Source organism: Lichenostomus cassidix, chromosome 19 (genome assembly GCF_008360975.1).
Source record: "Lichenostomus cassidix isolate B80296 chromosome 19, HeHo_3.0, whole genome shotgun sequence".
NCBI classification, from domain to species: domain Eukaryota; kingdom Metazoa; phylum Chordata; class Aves; order Passeriformes; family Meliphagidae; genus Lichenostomus; species Lichenostomus cassidix.
In genome coordinates, this window is record NC_139499.1 from 7,449,305 (window position 1) to 7,474,399 (window position 25,095).

Sequence of the window (25,095 nt, forward strand, 5' to 3'; positions counted from 1 at the left end):
TGTGATTTGTTCCCTGCGTTCTCAGGAGTTTCAAATCCGCACGGCGTTGGACGTGCAAATGTGTAACTCAGGCTGTGCTAGAATCACAAAAGAATCTCTGATTGTTGTTATTACTTACCACTAGGCAAGAATAAATTGCCTCATTGTCACAATTTCCTTTAAACGGAGAAGTCGTGCCCACATTTGCAGGTCGGATGCCCACAGAATTACTGGTTGTGACTAAAAAAGCTGGGGCTCACCCTGTGGCAAACAGCATCGCTCAGAATACTAAGGGTTGTGTTATTACACTAGTTAAAAGTGCCACGCTAAGGTGACACGGCACATCTCCTGGCTGATGTTTGCAGTCTAATCCCAACATAAACCAGTGACTCTTTAGGAAGTTAAATGTGTCTAAATAAGAGCCAGGGAAGGCCAGTCAGGCATACACCTGGTGAGGTCTGAGCTACTCTTCTGAATTGTTGTCGCCATTTATTCTTTAGCCCACCCAACTCCCACACTCCACTACTGCTCTGTACACTTGTGTTCCATATTGCCTGTTTGTCTGGAAAAGTGAAGTATCCAAGCCATTGTGCATCTGACTGACTGTTTTATGTTTATTTTAATGCTTCCTGTTTCCTTCTGCAGCTTTCTCCAGCCGTTGACTTTCCTTCTAAACCATATTCAAAAGTTTCTTGCCTTAAAACCACACTTGGGATAGTCCAAAGAATGTGTCTGAAAATAAGCTGCTCCTGCCCTGCTTTTGAGCTTCCCCTTAACCCACAGCTCTTCCACAGCAGGGGTAAAAGGTACCACACTCTGAAAAGCCCAACTTTTGTCACTATTAATCACTGCTGAGGTACCAGCAGGGTCAGGAGGTACGCCTTTAGCCAGAGGAACAGCCCGTGTTCAGCGCTCACCCTCAGCAGGTCTGAGCAGGGCAGGCTCCTGCTCCTCACGGGCGGCAGGACCGGGACTCGCTTCCCGCGAAGCCCTGGGGCGGCAGAAGCAGGACCCATTTCCCGGGTGCCCCAGAGCACCCCAGCCCAGCCGCATCTCCCCGGCAGCGGCGCAGCCCCAGCCCCGTTTCCGCGGCAGCGGCCGGGCGGCTCCGCCCCGAGGCGGGGACGGCAGGGGAGGGCCGTGGGAGCGGGGGAACCTTTCGTGCCCCGGAACCTTGCTGCCGAGGCTCGCGTTTCCTGGCGGCGCGGCGGCGGCGCGGGGCGGTCGCCATGGCAGCGGGCCGGTGGCGCTGGGGGACGCCGGTGGCGCTCGCGCTGCCGCTGCTGCTGCTGCTGCTGCTGCTGCTCGGGGGCGCGCGCCTCCTGCGCCGGGGGCGCGCGCGCGCGGCGACCCGCGTGGCCGCGCCGGGCGGGCGCGCGCTGGTGGTGACGGCGCACCCCGATGACGAGGCGATGTTCTTCGCCCCCGCCCTGCTCGGCCTGCGCGGCGCCGGGGCCTCCCCCGCCGTGCTCTGCTGCTCCGCAGGTGAGCGGGGACCACCCACCCGCCCCCGGGGCGCGGGAAGGCCGCCGGGATGTGTCTCCACGTGTGCGGCCTCGCGCGGTGACGCGGGGCGGAAGGTCCCCGGCTGCGGGGAAACTGAGGCACGGTGCGCCCGTCGCCCGTCCTTCCCCGTGCCTCGCTTCCCCTCTCCTTTACGAGAGCATGTCGTGACAGAACAGAGCGGAGTGCGTTCAAACTGAGAGCTGCAGCGCTGAGGCACTTCCAGACTGTGTGGCAGTTGCCAGTGGGGTGTAGAAGGTGCTGTCTAGCACTCTGTGTAATTCTGTCATCTCGCAGAAGCCTTTTTGGATGATCCAGTTTTAATGTCATGATCCATTCACTGTAACACATCCAAAACTAGCAGCTGCATTACAATCCGATCATGGAACAATAGCCCGGAAGGGAATGTGAGGCCGTGTTGTCCATCAGTTGACCTGGAGGCAGCAGTGATGTGTCTTCATTTGCTGCAGACAAATGTTTGTTCTCCAGAATGTCCGGGGAGGTGCCTCAGCGTGTGGGGTCTGTGTCAGCGCTGCTCTAGCTTTTCCTCAAATCACTTTTTCCTGAGTCACTGGTGTAATTTAAGCTTGTTTGTTTATTTTTTTCGTGTCTGACAGGAACATGGAAATCAGCATATCCCTTTGTAACAGCCTCTTACTTATTTTAGGACTGTTATCTGCCTCTTCTGCCTTATCTTCTCCAGACTAAACAACCTGATTTCTTGCAATCTTTCCTCATAGGTCATGTTTTCTAAACCTCTGATCATTCTCATCACTCTCCTTTGGACTCCTCTTGTTGGTTCACATAATTTTTTGAAGGGCAGTGAAAGCAGCAGTCCTGCTGAGGCCTTGCTGGAGCTGAATAAAGTGGAAAGATTCTTACAGGCTCTACTGTTTGCCCAGAACAAGAACTTTTCACAGCACATGACACTTTTGCATTCTTCTCATGATCTGCTAAAACTCCAGATTGTTCTGCAGAACTGACACCTGATCAGTTATTCCACTGTTCAGAATTTTGTGCATTAGAAACAACCTCATTTAAATTGATTTTTCAGACCATAATGCTGAAATAATGGCCATTTCAGTTTTGGGGACTTATACACTGCCTCTGTTAGAGAACTTCTAAAGAAGTGTTGTGTTTCTATTTTGTTGAATTCTCTTTTTTCTTTACTCCTGATTCAGTGACATGACACACAGAGTGTGCTTGACGTTTCCTTCTAGGTCCTCTCACTTATAAGGGAATGAGCAGCCCATGTAGGGGAGAGCACCTTTATGAGCTAATAGAGTTTTATTTTAAAAGCCTCCTATTAGTCTTGTGGGTGATTCAGATGGTTCATCCTCTCATTGTTTGAGTGATTGATGATGACAAGTGAGTTGATCAAAGTCACTGCAAATTGTTAACACTGAGACAAAATCATTACTTAAAAACCATTGTACTTGCAGTTTTCAGTTATCAATCAATTTGACTTAGAAATGAGTTAGAATTACAGCGCAGTGAAAAAAAAATCAGTCTTTGACACACTGAATAATCTTAGATTGAATTAATAACTCAGCCTAAATGTGCTTTGCTCTCTGTAGTAGCTGGCTCTATTGTGAGTGCTCCATGGATGAGGTCCAGCAGCATCAGCTATTCAGCTGGTTTTGCTCTCTCTCTCTGCCCATTTTTTCTTGTAAGCATTTACATATTCCTGATGTCCTGACACATCTGTCAAGCTGTGGAACTGTCCCTCTGACTTCAGTAGAAGTCAGGTATTTTGAGAGCAGTAGTGCTGTTTGGATAAAGCATCACCTGCAGTCAGCTATGACTCTGCATTGCAGCAAAATGTGTTGTTAATGGCCTGGTAAAAATCAGTCTGAAATGAACTCTCTTGGACTCATTGAGTCCTTCTAGAGAAGTTGCACACTTCAGTTCATTCTGATGGAGCTGGAACTTGCAATCCAAGGTTCATCCCACAGTCAGTCATTGTCAGTCTCCCAAAGTCATTCACTCACAGGCTGTGGGAAGAAGCTTTTTTTTTTTCCTAGTTACTCTTCCCCTCTTTGAAAATTTTACAAAGCCTGCTAGTGATGGCTCAGATTGCAACACAGCTCGAGAGAAATGCTAGATTTAGATGACTCACACCCACAACAATAAAAAGTTCTAGTGTAATTCAAGACAGCTGTCTACAGACTTGAATCACACATTAATACTCAAATGTATTTTTAAAATTTTATTGCTTCAAAGTTAAAATTGAGTTGCAAGTATTGCCCTGCACAGAGCAACATTCTGGAAGGGGCATCACAGCTCTGGCGGGGACTTTGCATGGCTGATGCCAAGAAAAAATAAGGAAATGTCAGGGCAAGATGAGAAGAAAATAATTCAGTGAAGAAGGAGGCAATATTTTAAGATAATGAATCCCATTTCCCTGTTAGCTGTTGATCTCTGTTACAACTTTTCCCAACTGCGTTATCTCGATTAGGTTTTCTATCTTTCATTCTGTAAGTTCTTTGCCATCTTGCCATATTAGTTCTGAGCTTCCTCTGTGAATGGAATGAGGAAGAGGATACTGGACTGTTTGGACCTCTTGATCTGAGCCTAAACTAAGGTGATGTTGCTTTGTTTGTTATTTTCAGGCAATTATTACAATCAAGGCGAGATTCGTAAGAAAGAGCTGGAACAGAGTTGTTGTGTCCTGGGGATTCCTGCTTCTGATGTCACAGTCATTGATCACAGGTAACTGGTTTTCAGTTCCAGCAGAATTCCACTGCAGTTTTAAATGGGAATGAAGTTCACTTTAATGTTCAGTAAAGCTGACTGTGTCATTCTAAAAAGCCTTGAGGAATCTCAAGAAAGACAATATTAGATAATTCTGTTAATTCTTCACATAAATCTAATTAATGCAAAAGACAATTCAAGTGTATAATGGGGATTAATTCCTTGGTGAAGCTCTCTTCATACAGCATTTAGAATAATGATAACCACATATGATGGAGTCTGGCAGGGTGTGATTGGACAGGATCATCACATTTTGTTGTGTAACAACTTTTTGCAGTGTCAGACAGACAGTTACAAATTCTCTGAATTGCCTGGGGCAGGTTTGTCTGTAGGTGGTCTTTGCAGGATTAGTGTGGAATTCTTTTATATTTATAATCTGATTTAGTCCTGGCTAGAGACAAAAGTGAATTGCAGTACTAAAGACAGTCCACAATAACATGACAGTAAGATTCTTGAAAATAAAGCCATGGAAGATTTGTTTTTCTAAGGTGTGGTGTTGTTTTCTTTAGCTGAGTGTAGCTGCAGAGGTAGGTGACAAGGCTAACATTTCTCTGTGCAGGAACTCTCTTCTGGGAAGATGATTTAACACTTTGAATCAGTGAAACTTGGAACTAACACTGTAAAGGCCTCTCAAATTGCCCAATCATGGTCTGTTTGTAGGAGCTGAATGAGATACTGATTGCTAGGAAACATGATACAAGTGGTTGTTTCACTTGTAAACAGCTATCACACAGCCTGTAAAGAATATTTCTGTTTATGAAGAAATAATAGCAACATATTGATTTAAAGCCACTCCAGCTAGAAGAGTCAGAGTTGAAAAAAAATCTGGCTCCAGGCAGGCCTTTTTCCCATGAACATATTTTCCCTTGAGCTAAGGCAACAGAAACCACAGTCCAGAGTATGAATCTTTTTGAGTCCTTTGCTTTTTTTAGCTTTAGGTTTCTCTCCAAGTTTTCAGCTTACTGAGGAAAACAGCCTAGGAGTTGTTTTTCCTTTGGAATGAAAAGAGATGTTTCCGTTCACTTCTTATGAGCTGGCTTTGGATAACTGCAAGTTTTGTACTACAAGCAGATGACAATGCCCAAAACATTCTGGGGAGGAATAAGGAAAAAGCTGCTAAGCTTTGCTAAGCATAAACTCTGCTCAATGAACCATCTTTTGAAGTTAACAGGGCCCAGAAGCCACTTGGCCTTTTATCCTCTAACACAATATGAGGTTGGTTAGTGTGTGATGCAAGTTCTGATGCTGCTCAGTCACCACACACACACACAGAGCCCAGAGAGCTGCTTTTTGCAAGTAAATCTTTGGTTTGCTCACCTGTGGTAGGAAGCTGAGGGCCATTTCAGAGAAGTATCTTGGATGATGCCTCTTTCTTACCTTCATTATTAGCATTGCACTCATTTCTGTGAGTAATGACTGATCTGTGATTTCTCCCAGTGAATGCAGTGCCTGAAATGACAGATCCATCCCATTGCCCAGAGCTGGGCTGGAATGTGCCCAAGAAACAGGCTCAGATTTGAGGTCTTTATCTCTGAGTTAGATTGCTGTGAGATAACCATCAAATCCTTCAACTTTGTTGTGCATTCAGGGAGTAAATGAAGTGAAGTTCTTGATGAATTTTGCTCCAAGCTTGTTTACACAGCGAAGTTAAGTGTGTTTACAGTGCATTACTCACTGTGCCATAACTCACCATATGGATGCTCTTTATGAAAAAACATCTGTGGGTCAGGTGTTAGCAAACTGGAAGAGGATCAGGATTAATTTCTAGATCACACTGAATTTTTAGTGTAGCTAATTTTTAGATGCTGTTTTCCGGAGGTTTAGACAAAACACTGGAACTCTGGGCTCTTGAAACTTACTCAAAGTTCTTGAATTCCTCAAGGTCAGTAGTTTTCCTGTGTCTGTTAAGAGTTATGTAATTTACATATTGTACAAAAATATTTGCTGGTATGGCATTATGTGAAACGTGCTAAAGTAATACATCATTTACCACTGTATTTCAATGTAAATTGATGCCTACAGAATACAGCTCAGGAGGCTGTTCCTCCTTAGCATTTTGTCTTCTGTAGGCACTGTTTGAGATCAGAGCCCTTTGGCTTTTTTGTTCCCTCCTGAACTCTTCAGAAGATAATTTGCCATCAATGTAAAGAAGGAACACATTGCTCTGGGAGAGCTGCTGGCCTGCTGCCCATCTACCATTGCTTACACAAATACTGCATGCTTTACATTAGCCAAGCTGCAGCTTTGTGTTTTGGTAAGGAAAGCCCAAAGGATTGCAAGGTCTGGATCTGCTCCAGCCATTGTAGTGTGGAGCTGAGTCATGCTGCTTCCTCTTTCTTTGTGTGATCTACAAGTGAGTGAGTAGAATTTTCAAGATGTAAAAGGGGAAATAGATTTGCACAGCCAGGTGATTGACTTGCTCTGTCATCTCGCTGGGCAGGCAGCTATAAAATCAACATGACATTTGGAATTGTGTGTGAACTTGTGAAGAGAAAGCTTCAGTCAGTCAGCCTATAATGAAGTCTGTGCTAAAGACCAAATCCTTATTAAGCTGTGCATTAAACAATTACTCTCTCAAGTATATCCAGGATTCCCATCAGGACCAGTTCAGTCTCTATCACACAACTGCTTTGCACTGATCCTTCAGGAGCTGTGCTTGATGCTGTCATTTTGTTTGTTATCTCAGTTAAAAACAACTCAAATATGGCTCCATACTGTACTGGCATTTCAGCCTTAGAGATTTGAGGTCCATACAAATCTCTTGCAGAAAAGATTTTTGCTGTATGGGGCATGTCCAGGAGTGGGAAGGGCAGGAATGTCTGGGCATGCAGATGTGTTCCAGACTAGTTTAGATTTGACTCTTCCTGCTTGTGACTAGCAAGATCAGGCACCAGATTTGCAGAGGTGTCCCCTGAGCTGCCATGTCATTATCATAGCTCCAACACTGCACCAACCAGCTGGTTTTTTGGGCAGAAAAGTTTCACAATCCACTTTTGTTACCTTTCTCACACACTTGGAGTAGCTCAGCTCAGAACTTGGACTTGTATTGTTCAAAGTTAATTTCTGGACTGTTATTCCTGCTGCTGGGTAAGGGAGGAGAAACAAGGGAGTGAGTTCTGAAATGCATGTAAGATAAAAGTCACTTCATTAATTATATAAATGTTAACGTAAACTCTGCGCTTTTGGTGTATTTTTAATATGTGCTTCAACAGTAGATTTTCTTTTAAGTTAAGCTCCCAGTAACACTGGGCACATCTGCCAATGCTCTGACTGTCTATTAGTCTGAAACACTGCACATAAACAGGAGATGATTTCTGAGCTACTTTCACTTTTTGAAGAGAAGCAGATAAAAGGAAGCCCAAATTATTCTTTTTTTTCTAATGTGTGTTTTGGGTTCATGGAAAGATAAATATCAGATGTTTTACTGCAGATTCTGAAGCTTTTGTGCACAGTTGTTCTGGACAGAAAGTAAAACTGAGTATTTGCATCTTTAATATGACAGAAAATATTTGGCCCAAGTTTGCACTGCAAAGAAAATAATAGCTGAGATCTGTGTAAACTGGAAAATTTTCCATTCACAGTCCGGCGCTTACGGCAAACAATGTTACATCTCTTTCCAAGTTTCCATGGAAATTGCACTCCCTTTGCTTTTTTATTATTATTTCACTGAAGTCCAAAAGGGCTCCGATCAGACACTGCACAGGAGAGAGGACATCTGCCCATGAACAATCACAGGCTATTTTTGTGAGGCTGCAGAGAGGCTCAAAATCTCTTTTTTTCACATTTTTATGTAATAATTCTGTGTTGTTGGACTCGGTTTTTCCTCCTATAAGATAAATAGGCTTTATTGCACTTCCTCATATTTAACTTCTAACAAACTTCCTTCCATGACCTCTCCATGACAGAGAAATGAGTCTGTAAGGTCATGGGAAAAATATATCCTTAAGTAAATAGTGTGTGTGTCTGGTTGTGATGATCACAAAGACAGAAAAACACTCAGGCCCTTCAGAGAATGAAATATGTAACTGGAAATCTGAGCCTTTTTTATTAGAATTTAGAAACATAGTCATTAAGTCCATCCCATTGATCCAGTTTGGATTTGCTGTCCTTGGATGATTTATTGATGGGAATTTGGTGAGTGCACGGAGCTGTGGGATTCTTAAAAAATGTATTTATCTTACTTATTAAGTGTTTCTATCACAAAGGTGATATTGTTCCCTAATATTTCTCCTTTCCTGTTCTCATTTCTCATAATTTGGGATCAGTATTTAATAGTTTTAATTCTGCTGAAGTAATTGTGGTAATGAGTTACATTTTGTCTTCCTAAGTTCCCTGTGGTATTATAGTTTGACATTTTATTTTATTGCTAATTCTAAAGAGCTGATCTGTGTGCTGATTAAAATTGCTGCCATGCTTTATTCTGGAAGAGCTGCATATTTCAGGAGTGAGTGATGGGATTCTCTTAATCTTCCTTATCCCAGCAATGCTGTAAAGGCCTTTATTTTTTTGCAGAATTTTCTTTAATTAAGAATGACATCTGTGGGACCAGAAATCTTACATGTAAATTGATCACATGCTCAGTGTGTATTGCAGGGAAATCAACCTACATCTCTTGAATCAGCCAAACATACTCAAAATCATCCTGAACACTAACAAGCTTCACCACGGCAAGAAGGCACTTTGTCAGTCAGGTGGGGACCTTGATATTTATCAATCTGTAGACAAATTTCACTTCTGTTTGGTATAATTCTGGAAATGTAAGTAGTTTTGGGGTTTTTTTCTGAGAAGACAATAAACTATTTGGTCACCTATTTTTATTTACATTTCTAAATAGATAATTTTTTCAAAATGCTTCCCCACATGGCAGCTCCTGCTGACATTTTAGGACCTCAGAACACTTTATAAAAAGGCTTATATCAAAGTCTGCCTTCAGGCATCTGCTTTAATAAATGTTGCTCTATGCAATAATTTAAGAGGAAATTCTTCTGGGGATTGAGCAGTCTCACAGCCCTTCAGGAAAGCTGCTTTCTGAAACAAAGTCTTGTATTTCACTGAGTTAGGTTTAGCTATTTTGTCCTCAGTTAGATATTTTTGTCAGTAAGCAAATCTGCCCTTTTGCTTTCCTGGAGCTTCCATGAACCAGATCCTTTCTCAGCTTTCCAGCAGGATGAACTTTTTTTGCTGTCCACAGAGAGGGGAGAATCTGTGGTGAAAGGGAAGATGATCCTTTCAGTGCCAGAGGGCCACATCCTCTGGATTCCCTCAGCAGGGCAATGGGCAATGGTACCTCTGAAAACACTCAAGGATTCTCCCTCAGATGTCAACAGAGAGCTGTCACAGTGAAGTCACAGCAGGGATTGATTTAGGGGAAGAGCCTGGCCAGAGAAGCCAAGGGCTCTGAATAAATGCAGGGGGAAATGAAGGAGTGCAGCTAGAGGACAAAATGTTTTATGGAAATCAAATCAAAATACTCTGCGTTGAAATTTATACTTTTAATGCTCAAGATGATTTTAGCAGAATAAAAACTATGAAATACTGATCTCAACACATGAAATATGAGAATAGGGATCCCTGCCATCCTCTGAAGCTGGTGAAAGTTTGATTTGACTTAAAAACCATCAGTACTCCTAAACTGATGGTAAGAAGAGAAATAAAGCTGTGATAATGGCTGTGTTTCAGGAGTCTGGGAAAACTGGCTAGGGCTGAAGATAGGGATATGCAGGAGAACAGGAAAATGCATTAAAAGTATTTTCTTTTGTTCTTTCTTAGTTCATTCAGAACTGCCTTTTACTATTCTTTCATGAATGATTTTTAAAAGTCCTCCACATACATTAAAGACAGGCATCATCTTTGGAGCAAAGAAAGCTCCAAGGAGCCATCCTGGATTTGCAGATGGTTCTTGTCCCAGCTTTGCTCCCTCCTTGGAGCATAGATTTGCTGGCTGGGAGCCATTCTGTCACTGAAACACTTGTGTCCAAGCAGAAGGAAGTGTCTTTGGGTTTGCTGGTTTCCTGTTAAACCATTTTGAGTGGACTTTCTTCACAGCTCTAGGAAGCTATAGAAAGATACAGTGTTTAGGTTAAAGCTATTTTCAACAGTTTTACCCAGGAGTCCCCTTTTAAACACAGCAAACTACAACAACCTCTTTATTTTGCTGGTTACACATGGAACAATTCAGTGTGTTTTGCCAACAATGACCCTGAGGAACTAATGGAGAATGACAGGCGTTTTCCCTTTGCTCCTGAAGGTTCCCTGCTTTGATAGCCCAGCAACATCTCTGTTAGTTCCTTTATTTGAACCTGCAGCTGCAAAGCCTTGCTGGTAATTATAGGCAGACCTAGGTCTTTTTCAGAGAAAATGCTTAACTCTTTCCCTTAAAGAGTAACAATTATATCAAATAGTTGCAGCAAGTTAATCAAAGAGGAGGAACAAGCAGAAAAAAAATCTAGCAGGGATTCAGCTTAAGCTTTTGAATCTCTGCATTCTTCCGAGCTTACTCAGGGAAAATATATTCTTATTTTTGCTGGGAATGCTCTTAAAAGCCTTCTCACAATAATGGATCGGGCGTTAACGCCTCGATCACAGGAACTGTGTGGTTTCTTTGTGGATTCTCATAATCTTATTTTAATTGTAGCTACAGTAGAAAATGTGAGTGCCTCAGTTAAAGTAAAGCTGTGAGATCTGAGGTTGTGACATGCTTTGGAAACATCCTGTTGTATCTGCAATGGACTTGCATTTTCTGCACATCAGGTAACTACTGGAAAACAGAGAAAGGGATTTTCAGTCTCTCTTGGACAAACTCCCCTTTGGGAACCAATCTAAAGAATTTCAGTTACATCAATTCCAGTGAGGGCTGACCATTGACTTCAGCACGCCCAGGAATTGTCACTGAAACAGTCAACAAGAGAAGACAAAGTCTTGTTTAAAAAAAAAAAGTCGGTATGGGGAAAGTTGGAAAGGGAACTGTACAATGGGTCTTGTGTAAAATGTGTTTTCTCTTAATGACCTTCCAGTTCAGATTGGCTCTGTTTACATACAAATCAAAAGCTGGTTTGTCTCTCTGCCAGCACAGCAAAGCTCAGTCTGGGATCTGAGTATCCAGCTGTGTCTTTTGCCTCTGACATCCTCCCAGTAATAAAAGTTGTGTGGCTGGGATTTGGCTGGAATTGCAGATGATGTGTGAGCCAGAACTGAGTTCAGCCTTCTTTTCCTCTGCAAGACAATGGAAGTTAAACTTGTTTGTGTCAATAAAAAAAGCATATACAACTCCTCTCCCCTCAGGGACCAGATTTGATGAATAAGACGCTCTTTTTCCATCATCACATTTCTAACTCTGACCAATGTTAGTAGTAAGTCTGTGGGAACTCAGATTTTCTCTTCGTCATTTCCAAGGTGGAGCAGAAGCTTTTGTGGAGTTTCCCTGTGAAGATGCAGCATCCAGAGAACAGATACAGTTGCAACAACCTTTGTAGTATTCCCTAAACCAGGTTCTTTGTTCACTTTCAAACAGCCCTGCAGGGTACAGTATATTAAGTGCTGTCTTTGCTCTGTAAGCCTGAAAGCTTCCCTGCAGACTGACAAAGTGACAGAGACAGGAACCTCTTCTCAGGTGAAGTGGCCTTGCTGACATGCCTTGTAGTTGTCACTTTCCTGTCTCCTTCTTTTCTCAAATGCTGTTGGAGGAAACTCTGGAGTAGTTGCAGGTCCTGGGTACTGTCTGCATGGAGGCAAAGGTCTCTCAGCTCATACAGGAGCAACGAGTGACTAAATTATTTAGTGCAGGGTCTTTCTTACATCAACTGAAAGCTCTGGCTGCAGTCAGCAATTTCACTTGCAGTTGCACATTGGTCGCCTCATTGTTAAAAGGCCACTTGTAAAGCTCCATAGCAGTTGTTTATCTCCACTCTTGTCTGAATAAAACCCTCTTTGACACGACTGAAAACTCCTCCAGTTGACAGTGTCAGTGTGAGCCAGCAAAGATGCTCTTACCAGTCTGGAATCTGAGGCTCCCCAAGTGCTCCTACCTGACTGCAGTGGGTTCTGCTCTGCAACAGCATGATCCAGAGCTGCCTTTGGAAGCATCCTGCAGCCAAAGAATTCCCATTTGTACTTTCTTGGCTGAGTTTGTTGTGACATGCCCTGTTATTTTTGCATTCTGGGTCCATTCTGAAGCTCCCCCAGGCATCTCTTCAAATGAAACATTGCATCACTGAGGAAGTGAAGCCATTACAAGTGAACACTTTCGCCAGACACTTGGAGCAAACACAATCAACTCTCATCTTCCAGAAACGGTCTTGCAAGTTGACATTGCAAAATTTGGGAGGAACAATGGTCCTTTCTTGAGTGGTTTGATGCAACTTTTCAGAAAGCAGAGCTGTGCTGTTGTTTTTTTGCCACATCATGAATGAAGGTTTTATATTTGCATAGAAGAAATGTTACCAAACAAAGCAGTTGCAGCATGCAGATTCACACTTCAAAATCTTTTTGAAGGATGAGAAATTTTAAGTTCTCCTGAATGCTGCTAAGGTCTCTGACCTTCTCTGTCTTTCTTTCATCCTGCAATAACCCTCCCTTTTGCAATTGCTGTTTACATGCTATTCTCATAGTGTGAGATGCTGTATGAGTGTTGAGGATCATTATTAGAGGTTTCCTTGCTAGTCAAAGGGTTAATTTTGAGATCTGATTTAGGTTTGGCACAGGAGGAGGGGAGACAGAGGATTTTGTTCTGCAGGAAACTAGGTCAGCAGGTTTTTATTATCGTGCTCACAGCCCAATGTGGTTTGCATTTAGGAATGAACTCGGCTGACATCAGGGATGGTCTGTTTCCCCTTCCCAGGACACAGCCTCAGCCAGTGCTCCATACATTACAGCTTTCCCAAATGGAATGCAAGGGAATGCTCAGCTGAAGAAGCTCAGGCCATTGTGAGTTTGTCAGTTATCTTTCTAGAGCTGTCTGTCAGGACAGCTGTCTGTCAGGAGTGCTCAGGGACACAAAATGAGGTCCAAGATGTTTTGGAGAGGAGGAGCAATAGCGTTGGAATATTTTGAGTCACTGAAGGGCATCGGAATCACAGAGATCTCAGTTGTTTTTACACCCTGTCACTGATGATTGTTCTTACAGCCTGTGGCATTGTCTGGTTTTTGTTTGGATCTGGTCAGATTCTGATCTTGGTCCTGCTGGTGTAAATTTGGAGTAATTCCCTTGCTTTCTGTGAAGATCCTGCTGTGTGTGGCTGAGTTCACTGTGTGGGCCTGCAGATAACCTTTAGGTGGGGAGTTTCCATTATAACTTTTGCACCATCATGACTGATGAAAGATCTGAATAATCCAGAACCTTTGTCACATCTTCCAGCTTTCTTGGCTGTATTTCCTGTTGTGTATTCTCTTCCCAGGCAGCTGAGAATACCTGTTTGTTCTTTACCTCTGCCTGTTGAAGACCAAATTGTGGCAGACATCATCTATATAGGACAGTTCAGACTGCCTTTCTTTGCAGATTATTTTGACTCTCCTGAATGATGAAAATCGGAGTAGTTATAACTTAAAAAAATATTCTACATTGTTTTGATTGTAAGGATCAGATGAGAGTGGTAGAGCTTAAAGAGAGTTAAGGTGGATCTTAAAAAGACATTACCAAAAGATTGGTAATGCCTAGGAAAATTTCTGAGTAATAGGATTTAAGGCTGAGCATCTATTTCCAGTTTTATGCTCTTGTTGTTTTATAGACTTTAATGTGAGTTAATGGCTTTTCAGCATAATAAAACCATCTAATTCTGTCCCGTTCTACTCTTTATTCCATTCTGGCATCAAGAAACCCAGACATTTTTGCAAACCAAGTTTGGCTTTTAAGGCTGAACAAGGAAAATACAGGCAATACTGAGAAGAACAGACAGCAGTAGGTTGCCAGCAATTCCTGGAAATAATGGAGTTTCACAACCATTGCCTGCAGATTGGACATTTAAGGAGGAAAAATATCCTTGTGGCTTCCATGGATAGAATAATGAGAATGCAAAGTCTGTTGAGAAAGTTTATTATGGTGAAAATTTAAATGCCATTCTTGGGTTTAAACCAAAGAGCAGCATATCAAATGCCTCAGAATGATGACTGCACAGAAATAACACAGGTCAGAAAATTGCATATGGTCTCTCCTGGATTGCTTTTAATGCTGTGGTAGCCTATACATTTTAATTGTCCAATTTTGAGTCTCTGTAAAACAGTTTCAGCTGCAATAAACGTGCTCACAGAATCATCTTTTGAAATAAGAACATGTTAAAGAGGGATGAAAAAAGGAGGTGTTTCTGCAATACCCCATTGTGACTGAGAGCCAAGAAAATGCCAGCGTGTGTCAGAATGAGAGGCAGTGACAGGACTTGTAGCAGGCAGACACGTCCACACAATAAACAGCAGAGCTGAGGCAGCATTCTCCAAATTGCCTCCTGCATAATGAAACAGAGGAGTTGTGGCAGAATCTCCACAGCTTCATTCAGCTTTGGCAAATTATTTCATTCAAATTCGGGAGCTCGGGAAATGTCATTGTGCTGCTGGAAGGCTTGGGTTGTGTTTCCTATTCCGAAATTGAACTAAGTTCAATTGAGCTCTCAGCTCAAGAAATGAGAGATGAAAAGGCTCTCTCTCTCCTGCAGTGGCTCTCCAGAATGTATATTATATCTCCTGAGGCTGTCAGCCGTGTGAGGCTTTCAGGATGTGACTCATAGGATAAATAAGTTTGGTCATTCTTGCTGTGAATAGAAAAAGGTAAAACCTTGTATTTTTATAAAAGCTTTTTCTTCCCTACAAGAGTTCAGAAACCATCCCGAGTTGTTAACATGCTGGAGCTGTCACTGAAAATCCAGTAGCTTCAGGGTTGAACAGAGCTGTTAATGGAGCTCAGCGATGCCATGTGTGTGAAACGTGTGCTGCTGAATATTTGTGCTCTTTCAAATGGATGAAGTCGAGTTTCCAGGCTGCAAACGAGGGTGGTAATGCAGAGGAGCAGCTCATGTGTGTCAGCACAGGAGCAGATGCTGGCAGGAGACTGGGGGATAAACAGATGCCGAGTAATGCTGGTGCACGGAATAAGCTGTTTGTGCCCGTTTGGGAGCTCTCTGCAGAGAGGATGCAGCCTGCAGATTTAAGTAGGTTATGATGTTCTCCCCTATGGCTGGGGCTGGAGGCTTGTCCAGTTAACTGCAGAGTGTCACTTTGTGGTACAAACATCAAAAAAATCATCTTTCGGAGACCAGTGGCTTCATATGGGTGCATTCCTTTTTTGTTTTTCAATGTAACCCTATCTTTACCAATTAAAGTAACTATTCAATGGTTAGAATATGATCTCTGAGCTATGAGCACAGATCCTGTTTATCCCTTTTGTGGGATAAAATATATTTAGCCTTGCTTGATTTGTAGTTATTATTCCTTTTTCATGTTTTACGTGGTAATTAACCCTCTCCTTTGATAGCTGTTTACAGCTGGAAACAGGCTGACAAGAATAGTGCTCTTTGTTCTGCAGTAGGCAGGGAGCTGTGCCAGGTATCCTGTGTCTGTTTCCCAAACTCAGGTAACCTTCTCCTGGTGCAATCCCAGTACCAGGAGAGAGGGAACAGCAATATCCCTAACATGGCGCTCAGTGCCAACCTTTTCAGAGAATGGGAATCAGCTGATGGATTTTATTGACAATTTATTACAGGCAAAAGGAGCCAGACTGGAAGTACTGGTGACTAGCAGACAAAGGCCCCTCACAGTAACTCTCACACCAGGGTGTGCTTGAGCTCTTCATCATTCCTGCAAGTTGATTGCTTGTATCTGCAAGAAGATTACTGCCCAGTGTAATACAACTTCTGGCCTCTTTCCTTGGACACCAATAAAAAGATTAATTAGAACTGGGCTAAAAATGTATTATTTAAGGGAGTTTTATTTTTGCTGTGCTGCCTCATCTCCTATTCCATCCCAATCCATTACACGTTGTGCTTAGAGTCCTCATCCAGCTTCTGCTGTTCAGTGCCCTCTGTACCTACAAGGAGGTAAGGAAGGACTTTTGTCTCCATTCTTGTACATCTTTATTTCAGGAGAATGTGTGAGTTCTGGCAAGAGCAGTCTGAGCCAGCACAGGATGTTTGATAGAGGAACATTCAACACCCTGTCCTACCATGGCTCACTGTGGGGCCACAGCTCACAGGTGCTCTGCTTCCACAGCAGCTCTAAGACTGAAGTGATTTCCAGCCAGGCTTGGCAGTTGGACTTTCCCAGTGATCTGTATAAACCAGAAGTGTCTTGGGAGGTTTCCCAGTTGCACCATCCTGCTTTTGGTGTTTACAGCTACAGTAACTAACTTCTGACATTTATACCCAGCTGGTGCTCTGCTTGCTGAGCTCGGTGCCTGTTTGCACATGGGGCCTTCTGATAAGGCAGGCATTTGACCTTTCTATTCTTAACCCATTAACATTTAGAAGAGTTGCTCTCCTCACCTCTGAGGCTGTGTTCCTCCCCCTCCCCCCAATACCCCTGTTCCTGCCAGATAAGATTACTCCTGGGTTATATATTGATCTAAAAGCAGAGTGCCAAATGCAGCCCACACCAGTTCAAGGGCAAACACTGAACCCGTGTGAGTGAGTCCACATGCTCAGCTCAGTCGTGGGAAGGAGATGACCAGAGGCTCTTTTTGCCCTCTTAGCAGAACCTGGGACAAGCACAGGGATCTCAGTTCATTGTACCACTGAAATGACCACTGTGACTGCAGTAGGAGCAGCCCAGCTTACTGATGCTGCACCTTTTTGTGCTCTCTCCTCTTCTCCCTCTGCACAGGAACACATGAATGGGTTGCAGTGATCCTTACCCAGGATTATCACATACTCATTTGCTTGATGCAGTGTATTCAGGAATCTGAATGTGCAAATGAGAGCCAAGTTTCCCTTGTTTTGAGCTCAAGGAATGCTCCACTGTGTCACTTGGACAAAATCTCTTCACTTGTGCATATGTATTTCTCAGTTTTTGAATATCAGACAGGAGTAAGGAGCTGTTATTGCCTCTTCAGGTGTTGCTTGAGAGTCTCTTGTTCAATATTGTGGTATAAAAGCTAGATATTGGCATTTGGAAAATACTTGGGAAGCTGCCACCAGAATGATGAAGGAAGTAGGAAAGAGGCTTAAAAATGGATGTGAAAAAGTCTTGAGCTATTTGCTTTATCCATGAGATGACTTGATGGTCATGCAGGAGGACTAGCGCGAGGAAGGGATTTGGTGGGTGGGGTCTGTTAAACTGTTACACAGCATTTTGTGTGAGAATAATGCCCACAGTGGTCCTGCTGGCTTTAAAAGTCTATGACATTGATAATAAGTACAATCAATCACAAGAATTAATTAGCTGGCAAGCCTGATTTTCCCCTGTAAAACCAAAAGCCACTGGAGCAGCATGGATCAAAATTTATTGCAATTATTAATATTTTATTATGTTACATTAAATGGTTTAAAATAAAACACTGTGATTTAATGTGCATTTATGACCATCTGTACTAAGAACTGAGCTCCATATAGTCTTAACATGATAACTTACATGAAATTAAAGAGGCAGGCATTGTGCTTTTTCCTGCCACTGTTTAAGAGAAAGTAAAACCACAGAATTGATGGAGTCCTCTCACTCAGCACTAGATTATTTTAGAGCGAGAGACTCCCTTTTAGTTGTCATATCAGACACTCAGTAATTCAGAGTTGAGAAGCTCATTCAAAGCTGAAGGAGGAAATCCTTTTTCATCTTGTGGTCCGTGCATAAAAATAGCTGTGAAAGTCTGTTCTACTAATTTTTTAGATGCCTGAAGAGCATGTGTGATCCAAAACCAACTGCTTTATCTCCTTAACTACAGTTAATATTATCTTTGTTTACTGCATGTGTTAGTTTTTAATACTGTGTTTTGATAAGCTTTTCCATGTATTTCTAGAAATTCTAATATAATTTACCCGGTTGTTAGGAAACAATTCTAAAATACTGTTATGATTTGGAGCTCCAGCTTCCATCTCAACTCAAAATTGCACAAACCATGACTAAAAGTTCATTTAGTAAGGAAAAACGCGTCTCTCCATGCCTGTTAATACAACAAAGCGGAGAAATTAAATTCTATCCTTAGAGAGAGAGTTGTAAAATGGGTGCATTGAAATCCACCTGTCCTGGGCTTGGGAATGCTCCTGCCAGTGCTTAGAGTCCTAATTTTCAGGGCTGTTGTCCTTTATTTTTTTCCCATTTCAAATGTTCCATGAAGTAAATTTTTTATCAGTGACTCAGAGCAAAAGAAAATTTCAGATTTCTCTGATAAGATATTAGATGTCTGGGCAAGCCTTCAACTGAAAATGTTTTTTTGGCTTATTCTGCATACTGTACTTGCTGAGATGGGAGTGTGTGAGCCTCTAGTTATGATTAAAACAGCAGAAGCATGAACATGGGAAGCAATGAAATATTATGTAGGAGAAGATTCATAACTTTTGAGACTTTGCTTTAAGAAAGCCCAGCTGTGGGAGCAGATACCTACTGAATCAATCATTTTCTAAGCCACAGATGACCAGAAAATTAATTAAACAGAAAGAAAACGAAGAGGTATTAGTAAAATAAACATGCAGAACTTAATGTTTAAACAATGTTGCCCAGACTAGTTTGGCCTGAAAGCGATCTGCATTAACAGTGATTTATTTGGGGATGTTTAACCCTCAGGATGTACATTCAGGAGATTGCTCAGTGGTTTCAATGACTGCATTGCTCCAGTTTGTTTCTGCTGCAGAGTCAGGAAACAGAATTTCTGCCATTGACTGCAGCTGTGCCAGGATTTTCCTGAGGGTGTGGGATGGATGAGGTTGTGGGATGTATGAAGGTGTGGGGTGGATGAGGGTGGGAGCTGCTCAATGCTGATGCAGCAAGACTGCTTTTCTCACAAGAGCTAATTATGCCATTCGAGTGCAGATCTCTGCACCTCCCTTCTTTGAGAGCTTTATGCATATTCTGTGTGGTCTTATGTGTCTGAGACATGCTCAGAAAATGTTCGTTTAGATGTTGATGTTGTGTTAGCCACAGGTAACCAGAGAAGTAAAATACTTGAAAATACTCAAACTTCCAGAACAGCACCAGGTTCAAGGTATTTTCCAACAGCTCAATAGAATTTAATTTAGTAATACCTAATAAACTTCCCTGGCTTCCTGGCCTATTTACAGTCCTTGTCCTTACCCCTAATCCATTTCAGAAGTTGTGTTTCCATTTTGACTCAGGGATTGCCCAGCAGGACATTTGTCTTAGCACACAGGGACAGCTGTGTTGACAGTCTCAGTGGCCTCGGGGCATTATAGGCTCTCTGTAATCAGATGAGACCTGTACATGCTTCAGTGCCTTGCAGTGAACTGAAACAACCTTTGTCTGCTTGGGATGATGAAGGAGGTGACCATGTTTAGGGGTTTGGCAGTCATTTTGTGAGACCTTCGAAAGGATACTTGAACTGCAAAACCAAGTGAAGGTGCAGGAGTCAGTTTTACTGCAGCAGTTCAGACAGGAAGAAAAAGGATGGTTTAGTGTTAGAAAAGTACATACAAGAAATGCAGAGGATTCAGAATTAACTTGTAAAATTATGTTGAGTTATTTTTTATATAATGTCTGTTCCCTGGATCCCTATCCACTGTTGTACATTTTCTGAAACGTTTCTTTGTCTTCCTTTGTACTGTGTGACAGAGGTAAATATGCAACTCTATTTGAGGAATTCTCAGAGTTACTGGTAGCAACAGTAGGTAAAAGTTAGACAGAAATGGCATTTTCAACTGCTGGCACACCATTTAAAATGCACTTTGCATAGCAATGACCAAATCCCTGTTGAACACTGGTCAGGAGAATCCATCAGTGTGTTTTATTCATGTGGTGTGACAGTGCAGTTAACTCAAGTCTGTATTGATTCTGTTTATTTCAATTTAGAGAACATCTCCACTGAGCATTCCATGTAATTATTATACAGACAAGGAGCAACATCTAGAGCTGACAGCCAAGCATATAAATACAAATCTCTTGCAAAACATTCTGTCATGCTGCTTCTGCAAGGAGAACAGGTCAGACTTAAACAGAAGCAGATTCTGCTGTCAAGATTTTTGCTGAAATTGCCTTTCCTCCAGCTCTGTTATGATTATATCAGGGCACCATTTGTTTCAGTCTCTCAGATGATCTCCAAAGCTTCATTATTGTACAGAGGGAGAGAAATAACAGGGTTTAAATGCGCTGAGTAGATAAAACATGCACTTTACATTGTAACTAACAGACTGTCAGTAAAACCCTCGATATTGACACAGTGTCAATAGGAGTTTATAACCTGCTGCTTCCTGAGATCCCAGGGAGTGGATAGGTACTGAACATACACAGATCCATGGTACAGAGTGCACAGTAAATGTCTGCAGGTGACTTGGTTGTCCCAGGGAGGTGCACAATCAAAATTGTTTGAATGCTTAGGCAGGCTAAAGGTTGTGAACGTGAGACACGAGCTTGAGGAAGTCCATTCAGGGAGGGAACCTACAGTAATTAGCTCTGCCACTTGTTGCAGTTGTTTCCTTCTTAGGATGATTAAGTCACACTGATCTGGTCAACCCAGGTCAACCACAATGTTCCCAAGACAACGAAGTAAACTGGTCACTGCCCTGGAGTGTTGCACAGCCCATGGAATGTGTCACAGATCCCTTCTCCAGCTTTGTCCTGATGTTGGAAAAGTGCTGTGGTGGAACACAACCTCAGTTCCTTGTACAAACCAACTCTTCCTACAGCTGGAGTGTTGTTCAGGGCTCCTCAGCAGCAACAACCAAGATGGATGAGACACTCAAAACTGGACACACTCCATCCCCTAACAGTGTCCTATTGAAACATCTCTCTGTATAAGTCTCAGTTCCTGCCTGCCAAGAATTTGCTTAATATCTACTGTTAGACTGGAAGGGGTGGGGGAAGGAGAGCCCTTGCTGTCATTATAAAGGAAAAGGAAAAAAAAGTCTAATCAAATAAGTCCCTGTAGTTCATTTCCTCTTACGAGCTCTGTGCTCTGTAATTATATTACCAAAGAAGTCTTTCTTCTCTGAGCTCACGTGAAACTTTAATGGTTTTATTCCCCTTGGCCCTAGTTCAATCAGTATACATGAAATTACAAAGTTTTTCCGTTCTAGTATGAGACTGAATTAGAAGGTGGTGGGTGTGGTACTTCAGATTACAGCAAACTACTAAAAAGAATTAATTCCTTAAAGGACATTTGGTAGGTTGGGAGTACATTTAACATAACCCCACGTACCAAGTAGGAATTTTATTTAAGAGAACCCAGCCTACCAACCAAGAGTGCCAGCAATACAGAATTCCCAACACACAGCAACTATTAATAGAACAAGATGTTTTGTTAGCAGGTAACTAGTGCTGGCAAGTTGTTAAACACATATTTAGGTATTTTCATATAATGAGTAAAACACTGTAAAAGATACTAGTATCTCAAAGTAGTGGGATGGATTTTACTAGTTTGCTCATTGAGTTTTACTGTTGCTCATGTTGGAGATACTGAATCCCATTTTCAGCACTTTAGATAATTTGTTCTGAAGGAAATGCTGTTCAGATGATGCAACACCAGCTTTTTAAAAAGGAGAAAACAGAACTTGATGAAGCAACTAGGAAGTGAATTTTTCATTTGTCACGTATTCACCTTTTTCCTGATGTGTACTAGATTAGCAAATGTGGGTGGAGTTTTATAATTTCAATTTTATTGCATCAGGAAGAAGGGAAATGAACACTTTGCGGTACATTGTTGAGCATCTTTTGCCTCTTGTAACTTCTTCAATCCATTTCAGTTAAAATGAAAAAAAGTATTTTTACTGCAGTGCAGGAAACTGAAATATCTTTTTAGAAACTGAAGTAGGATTTGGGGTGAATATTTTGTTATCTGATCCTTCTGAGCCAAGTGAAGCATTAAATGAAAACATTTTGATTACAGTTCCATGCCAAGTCATGCCCCCTCTTCTAACCAGTCACATATTAACTCTATGTCATTGTACCTGCAAACTCCTTGTACAGTAATTTCAGGACTTTCTCATTTCAGTGTTGCAGTTTATTTCTCTGCAATTGCCATTTGCACTGAAATAATTCATTACATATCCTCCCCTCTGTGGACATACATTCTGCATTCTTTTTATGTGATTGTAAGCATAACAAATCTTGTCTGAGTTCCATGCCATTTTTCTTCTTTAATTGTTAATAATTAACTGAATTTTGTTAAATGTAAAGTGCTTGGTCTCTTTTAAGATGAAGGATGGATGTTTTCCTATCAACCAGTTTTTAAATCCAAGCACTGAAAAGTCTGACGAACAATGCTTGAAAGAAGCAAATTTTGTTCCTATTTTTGGGGTATAAAATAGCAGGCGATAAAAGGGGGCAATTCAGAATTGAAGTTGGTTGAATTCTTCATTAAGTCCATTCTACTTCTTGTCATTACATTGCATCAGCAAGATTTAAACCCTTCATTTTGGAGAAAGGTCACATCTGTAATAAATTATGGTCTCCCTTATTTAAACAGTAGCATTGTTATAAATATTTTCTTCCTGTATTTCTGTTTCATAAGCCAAATACTCAGCATTTCTCTTCTTGTAAGTAGCCACACGAGGGGCTGCCAAGGCTGGTTTATCATTTGCCTTGGGAAAGGCATTGTATAATATTTCAGGATAAAACATTTGCAGGCAGAGGTTTGACCCGTGGGGGAGAGAGGTGAGGGGTTTGCAGGATTGGTGCCAAGAGACTGAGGCTTGAAGAACTCCCACAGCTGCTCTTACCAGTGAGGGTCAGAGAACTGCAACAAGCCTCTTCCTGCAGAAATGAGAATGAGCCACTGATTTAAACTGAAATTTGTGAGTGTTAAGGTTTTTAACCAGAGCTAACAAATTTCCTTTCTAGTTATTTTTAATGAAACTTTTATGTTTGGATGTAGGGATAACTGGATGAACCTGTCCAAAGGCAGTTCTGATATCAAGGCACTGTTTTCCAGTGCCATATCTGCAGGGCCCATTCTTGTTAAAATGAACCTGTCATCACAGCAAAGAAGAGAAATCCACACAACCTCTGACTGAGAATAACAAGGTTTTACTGGTAAATACAGTATTTTCGGGCAAGACATGATTTTTCTCCTAAAAGGAAGAGCCGCCAAGAGTGAGTCACCTAGAGCTCTGTCATAGCAGAGCACAATTAGGTGATGCAGAGGTCAACACTTTGGCCCCTGGCGAGTTTTGGGGGGTATGTTTAAGCAGCTCCTTTGATGTTGGTGTATCATTTGCAACTGTAAATGTGTTTTCTGCTCAATCCAAGTGCCCAGGAATACAAGAGGCTCTGCAGAGCACCAGTAAGAGGCCTGTTGAAAAATGGACTGTTGTTTGCCCCAGGCAGTGAAACATATTCCTGGAGTGTGTGTGGGTGCTGCAGCGCTGAGCTGGAGCTCAGGGCTCTGTTCCAGCCTCTGCCCCTGACTCAGCTCTGGTGCCTCGGGCTCTAGAGAGAGTTACCTGAGCTCTTCATTCTCTCATTAGAAAATGTGGAGGTTATTACTTGCTCACTTCCCCATACCAGCCTCACAGGGGTGTGAGTTAATGAACATCTGTTAATGTGTGGAAATAAATGCTGTGAAAGTGCCAGAGCAGTAGCAGCATTCACACAGTGATGTCTGCAGATTGGGAATCCGCAGCTTTTTCCTACGGGATTGTGCTGTACAACTAAATCACCGTTTTAGCAAGGCACCTGAGGAGCACAGCATCCTTGTCTGCAAATCCTGGTACTTGTAAGTGTTCCCGAACCCAGGGCTGAGATGGTTCTGTGCCACTCTGGGAGCTCTGTGCAACCTCATGTAACCCAGGTACGTGCAGCTCATAGCACACAGCTCTTGATGGGTGTTATGTGCCCAGCTCCAGTTCATTATCCTCACTCATCTGCCACTCATTAATGAAAAAATAAAGATATTGTTGTCTGCAAAAATCGTATTTGTTACCCGGTGTGCATCAAGCCAATAATGGCACACTCGAGACAGACATTGATTATTTATTTCAGAGCTGTGAAAGCCTCGATGCCCGGTGGAATTCCACAATCAACTATCAAAACTTTTTACTATTTATACATTTTATCAAACAAAGGAATTTTTACACATTCCACATTTTGCACCAATACAGTTCCATTCTTTCAAGCTTCTTGATTTCCCTGTCTCCTCGCTGGATGCCTTGCTGGGTTGATGTTGGGATGAACCCTTCCTTTCTCCAGAGCCCCCACTCTCAAGAGTTAATCGCTGCCAGCCTTTGGCAGTGCCGGCCGGTCCTAGAAATCCGGCTGGCTGCTGGAGCGGCTGCCAGGAGCCTCCCTCGGGCCGTCATGTGAGCAGTGTAAACAGCCCGGCCGGGCGAGTGGGCGGCTCGGCGCTCGCCAGTGGGGCAGAGTTCACTTGTGCGGCGGGGTCACTGCCGAGCGCCGCGGGTTGCCATAGCGAACCATTGCATAACGCTGGCAGCGGCCCCGGCCACCGAGGGCTCCTTCTGCTCCGTTGGTTCATTGTTGCCGAGGCCCACTTTGCTGTCGCAAATGGAGTTTCAGGCATAGCTCTTGGCTGGGCTGCTGTGGAAGGTTTTGCTGGGAGCAGGGAGGGAGAGGAGGTTGCTCGTGGAACTCTGTAATTGGGGCATTCGCATTGCAAGACGCTGCCTGCAGGAGGGTTGTTTGCATGAGCAGGAGCTTTGCATGTCAGTAAATTAAGATAGGTGTCTAACTTCCTGGTACATTGTCTTCTAAGAGGAACTCATCTGATGTAGTACTGAAATTTGTACCCAACTAGAGAGCTCAGGGCATCAGAACCTCAGTGGTTGA

The 25,095-nt window shown here is 42.6% G+C and overlaps 1 protein-coding gene across 1 annotated transcript in view; it reads left to right on the plus strand.

Annotated features, from left to right (window-relative positions):
* The first annotated feature begins 1,125 nt into the window (after positions 1 to 1,125).
* Positions 1,126 to 25,095, plus strand: part of PIGL (phosphatidylinositol glycan anchor biosynthesis class L) — a 50,748-nt gene continuing 26,778 nt past the window's right edge. Inside the window, exons 1-2 of the mRNA XM_085078790.1 lie at positions 1,126 to 1,464; positions 4,095 to 4,194. Coding sequence (XP_084934916.1) covers positions 1,209 to 1,464; positions 4,095 to 4,194 — 356 coding nt within the window. The 5' untranslated portion in view covers positions 1,126 to 1,208. The remainder of the gene's footprint in view (positions 1,465 to 4,094; positions 4,195 to 25,095) is intronic.